The sequence below is a fragment of the Etheostoma spectabile genome, chromosome 5, assembly GCF_008692095.1.
Source record: "Etheostoma spectabile isolate EspeVRDwgs_2016 chromosome 5, UIUC_Espe_1.0, whole genome shotgun sequence".
NCBI classification, from domain to species: Eukaryota; Metazoa; Chordata; class Actinopteri; order Perciformes; family Percidae; genus Etheostoma; species Etheostoma spectabile.
The window spans coordinates 25653603-25658893 of NC_045737.1; the positions used below are offsets into that span (position 1 = coordinate 25653603).

The 5291-nt window shown below is 39.1% G+C and overlaps 1 protein-coding gene across 1 annotated transcript in view; it reads right to left on the bottom strand.

Moving 5' to 3' along the window:
• The window catches only part of adam9a (ADAM metallopeptidase domain 9a), a 31997-nt gene that overhangs the window by 8838 nt on the left and 17868 nt on the right, over positions 1-5291 (bottom strand). The window contains 11 exon segments of the mRNA XM_032515933.1: positions 1136-1241; positions 1635-1725; positions 1949-2053; positions 2262-2354; positions 3292-3463; positions 3594-3727; positions 4011-4092; positions 4220-4249; positions 4251-4299; positions 4302-4370; positions 4819-4894. Coding sequence (XP_032371824.1) covers positions 1136-1241; positions 1635-1725; positions 1949-2053; positions 2262-2354; positions 3292-3463; positions 3594-3727; positions 4011-4092; positions 4220-4249; positions 4251-4299; positions 4302-4370; positions 4819-4894 — 1007 coding nt within the window.

Consider the following 5291-nt stretch of genomic DNA (forward strand, 5'->3'; position numbering starts at 1 on the left):
AACACCACCCAGGACACCCAATAGAAATGATGATGCAGTGATTAGTGACGATTTTCCCCAACCAATCAGGTCACCTTTTAGTATCGCCTCAACTCGCCTCAAACCTTGACAGAGGTGACACTAAAAAACTATCTGTTAGCAGGTAACTGGGACTGTTTTTCATAACGGAAAACCAAAAAATACAGGTAGAGTCGACAAGGTACCGTGTAATGGAAAAACACTATAACAGACTCTTCAGTTAGAAAAAGAACCACAATGATGGTGAGACGCAGTTGAAAGATATGCCTGTTATATAATCTGAAATCTATACAGAAATGAAACATACTATAGACCTTTTCTTTTACATTTGTATATATTTATTAAGTTTATTAAACTGTGTTGATAACTGCACATATAACAAGCTAAACGTCCACAGGGCAGTGCTGTTGTTAAATTGTCCAGTTAAAACATGAAGCTTCACTTTACCTTCAGACAAATTAAATATTAGATTTACACTCTGAGTTTATCTTCCAAACAGAATTGCGTTTATATGCATTAGACTGTTCTCACTGGAAAACCTCTTCAGTTCATCCGGACTGAACTTGGTAATGTTTCACAAGAACATGTCATGGGTCAGGGACTTAGAGGACTTAAACGCAGAGAGCAGGCAGGCAGACAGGAGAAAGTTTGAGTTTGAGGATTTATTTGACCAAAAAACTAAATACTAAAAAACAAAAGGTAATACAAAAACCAGGGAAATCCAGAAAGCACAGAACTTGACACAAACTAACAAGGGGAGACACGACAGGAACAAAAACACAATGATCTGACATAGGAAAAGGGGAACACCAAGACCAAATACAGAGGGTAACGAGGTAACAAGAGGCAGGTGACAGAAAGGCTGGGAAACATCACAAGAGCGGGAAAAACCAAAAGACAGGACGTAAAACAAGACAAGACAGAAAATCTAAATAAAACAGGAGCAAAATACAAAAACAAAGAACCGACTACCAAAATAAGACACCAAAACCATAACAGAACAGACAAGAGACATGTGAAGATGTCTCACTCTGGGCCCAAATGTTGTGTCTGAACTGCACTGACAACACTTAAACTGTAACAGGGGTGTGTGTGTGTGTGTGTGTGTGTTTGTTACCTGCTCTCACACTTTTTGTAGCCATAATTGTGGTAGCCACAGTTGCCGAAGCGATCTCCTTTACTGTTGACGTCTTTAAAACAGATTTCAGGAGCCACCTTTGCCTCTGAGGAGGAGAAATTAAGATATAAGAGAACTTCAGAACTGAAAAATTCACACAACAACAACAGTTAGTCTCTAAACTGTAACAATGAACAACATGGACTTCATAAAAATGTTAAAAAAAAAAAATATATCTGTTCAATGTCGGTTTGAACAAAGATTCAAAACATTAAAAAAAAAGTCAATAGAAAAGAAAAATGTTTAGGTCCCAATTCCATCGTAAGCACTGTGTACTAATGCTGACACACTAGTTTAGAGTGTTGTATAGCACTAACACTTACTTTAACAGTAAATGTAGCATCATCCCCACAAACACATATTATTTAAGTCTTCATCATTTGTCACCTCAGAACCACAGATAAAGTCAGTGAACATATAAACAGGCAGAAGGACGTACTTGATCCAAATATGGCCTGACACTGTCCGTCGTAGAATTGGCACTTCCCATTATAACAGTATGCCTGCTGGTTCCTGCAAGGATGCCCATTCTGCAATACAAAATAAATACTAAGATAAAGTTCAGACTGCTGAGGGCTGACAGACAGGATGTCGATCGAGCCAGTCAGCAAGGATAAGCCTTGCCGCCTGTAAAGTGTCTGTGTCAGCAGAGCAAACATCTCTGTACAGCATGGTGCGTCTAATGTAAATCTGTAAGTCAGACAGACAACGTTGGGGTGGTTCAGGTAAAAGTTGAAATATATTAGGTCTTACCTGGACAAAGACGTCGCTCTGGCAAAGGGACGAGGAGCCGTTACAGTACTCAGGTAGATCACACTCATCTGTACTGGACCGACACACCGTTCCACCTGGTAGGTACTGAACACACACAAACACACACACGCACGCATGCACAGACTTTTTTTTATAAATGTGCAGTAGATAATAATGTAACTATAATAATAATGTATTTTAAATATTACTTCCCAAAATATGACCTCATATCATGTTATAATAATCAGTGAGTTGTATTTCTGTGTGAAGAATTGTTTGCCAACTGAGTATTGTGAAAGCTGGTTGTGTTTACCTGACAGTTGTAGCAGCATTCTCCATATGCACACTGAGCTCCCGACTTGAGTTTACAGGTTTGAAACTCACAGCAGGGGTCCTCTTCACACTCCTGTACAACACAATACATAAAATACAATATGATACAATATGTATATTTTACATATATTTATTTCCAAGAGATGCTGCTTGTGTGATGGCGGCGCACAGAGATGCAGCGGCTCTGAGCTCTTTCTTTCAGTACATTATTGTTACAACTCGCTGAACATAAGAGCTCCCCAAATTCCGTTGTATGTTCCCATGTACAATGACAATAAATGGCTATATATCTTATACAGATTTATTATGTATTTCTGAGCCACCAACACTGGTGTAATTTTTCTTCTCCACTGTTTGTTGGAGCACATTTTTGTTTGTGATATCTAATAAATATTATCTATTAAATCAGAACTTTTTAAATTGGCTTCTGCCCAGGAGGTTAGCAGCACAACAACAAGTTAGTTATGGTGGTATGGCTGCTGTGTTGACCAAACAGATGATGAAAGTACTTTGAAACACCTACGACAGATTGCTGCAGTTTGTTTAAAAATGAAACCCCTTCTTAGAGTCATAACCCAGTAAAGTCTGAACACACAGACATAATACACATATTTTTAGATTAAGTGTGACTTATACTTTCCGACATTATACATTATTCAATGTTTAACACAAATTTTAAATTTCATTTAAATTTCAATAACAACACTAAAAAGACGATCCTTATGATGTCAAAACTTGCCTGAGAATTATCATGTTTTTTAAGTATTCTTAAGTATCAGAGTAATCCAGTAACAGTTGTCTGTATATCCATGGGTACACTGCAAACAGAAGTTGATAAAAGCTGATTCCGCATAATTATTCATAATTCTTAATGGTGGACGTTGACTACATGTAAAGAAACATATATATATATGTGTGTGTGTGTGTATAAATGTGTGAAATATGTTTATTTTACATTATTAGTGGGACTGTTGAAGTTTATTTTATCATTGATAAAATTATCCACAGACCTTCTGTGAGCCACAGTCGCACTCCTCTCCCATGTCCACCAGTTTGTTTCCACAGTAGGGGGCACTGTAGGCCTCGTCAGGCCGAGGGACATTCAGGAGACAGGTTCCCCCCGTCAACAAGATCATCTTCTCAAAGTCATCCGCACTACAGCTGCTGAAGTTTCTGGATCCTCTGCAGAGAGGAGGAGGAGGAAGAGGAGGAGCAGCAGATGTCATATTGTGTACATTTGTTCATACATTTTTGGGTGAATATCTGTGTATATGTGTGTTAATGAGTGAGAGTGTGTGTCTGTGTGTCTTACGTGGCTCCAGAGTTCATGATACAGGCAGAGGTGGCGCAAGTACAGGAACGTCCGTCGTCGTGGTTCATCCCAAGGTTGTGACCAAGTTCATGAGCCACGATGGAGGCAAACGAGGGAATGTTGTTATTGGTGAACTGGAGAGAGAGAGAAACAGGATGAGAGTAAAATAAAAGACAGTATAATGGTCCCTGTTAGTCCTCTTCAGTCTGTAAAAAACGTCTTTATTTCTTCTTCTTTGGCATAAAAGATGACACTCATTCTCAGAGTCATAACCTTTGTAGATTTTGCCACTAGAGTTTAAATTTACCAACTTTTCTGTATGATTTGAAGGCTGCATTAATGAATTAATGAATTAATTTGTGAAGAGAAAGACAGGTGAGTCAGCCAATAAAAAGAGAGCAGTAAGCAGCAGCATACCGCGTTGATCCCGCCTCCGTGGCTACGAGAGCAGACGGTGGAGACGAACGCCATTCCTGCTGTTCCCCCAAAACTCTTTTTCCTGCAAGGATATCATCATCATCATCATCATCATAAATATTAAGAATACTGACTCCGTGTGTGGTGTGGTGGTGTGTGTGTGTGTGTGTGTGTGGTGTGTGTGTGTGTGTGTGTGTGGGTGTACTGACAGGATGAGTTGTGCTGAGTCATGGCGGGACGGGGAACCAGATCTTCTCTCTCCACTGAGTAAAGCGACTCAGCACCTTCCGGCTCCTCGCGTGTTGATCAGGTTCTGCTGAGTCCAGATCTCCAGGCCAACCAGCACCACCGAACATTTAGCTGAAGTAAATTGAAAAAACACACACACACACAAACACCACACCACACACACACACACACACACACACACACCACAGTAAGTAAGTAAACAACCCAAGATGTGCAAGTACTTATGTAAGGTACAATTTAGAGGTACTTGTACTGAGTATTTACACTTCTACTCCACTTTATTAATCTGACAGCTTTAGTTACTTTACAAATTAAGGTTTTACACACAGAACATATGAAGAGTTTATAAAACATGATGTTTTTGTTAAACTCAACAATTTATACAAGTACAGCAGAAAACATTAGTCAGATGACAAAACATTTATTTGAAACTATTTTTCATGTAAATCTTTTTCCTGGTTATTCCTTTTTCGTTCCTTGTTTGTGGAACTTCTTCTCTCTTTGTGTGTGTGTGAGTGTGTGTGTGTGTGTGTGTGTGTGTGTGTGTGTGTGTGTGTACTCACGCTGTCTATAAAGTTGGCTAGATGAACCATCTCGTCCCTCACTGCTGTCTCGTTCTTGTTCATATAATTATACTGAAAGAACAAAAATCTTTAGACCAAACGTTAAATACATGATTATTTATTTAAAGGAACATTCCAACATTTTCAATAGATATCAGTTTTATCTCTGTTTGCCATGGACGTGTTAAGTTTACACCTAGGAAAAAATAAAACCTTTCAATAACTCCAAAGCACTTGCTAGCATTTCATTTAATGCTAACAACAGTACAGTAGTCTATAGCCACAATGTTCCACTTTCAGGATTGCTCCGGTGCCGCCAGAAATTCCACTGGATTAAACTCTTTTCTGCTGGATGTGCGTTACCTTCAGCTTTTTTTGGGTTGTAATTTTAAACTCTGGTCGATTTATGAGGACTAACTGGTTAACTGCTCCTCAGATCTCAGACCTCTGCAGGGTAAATCCAGACAGC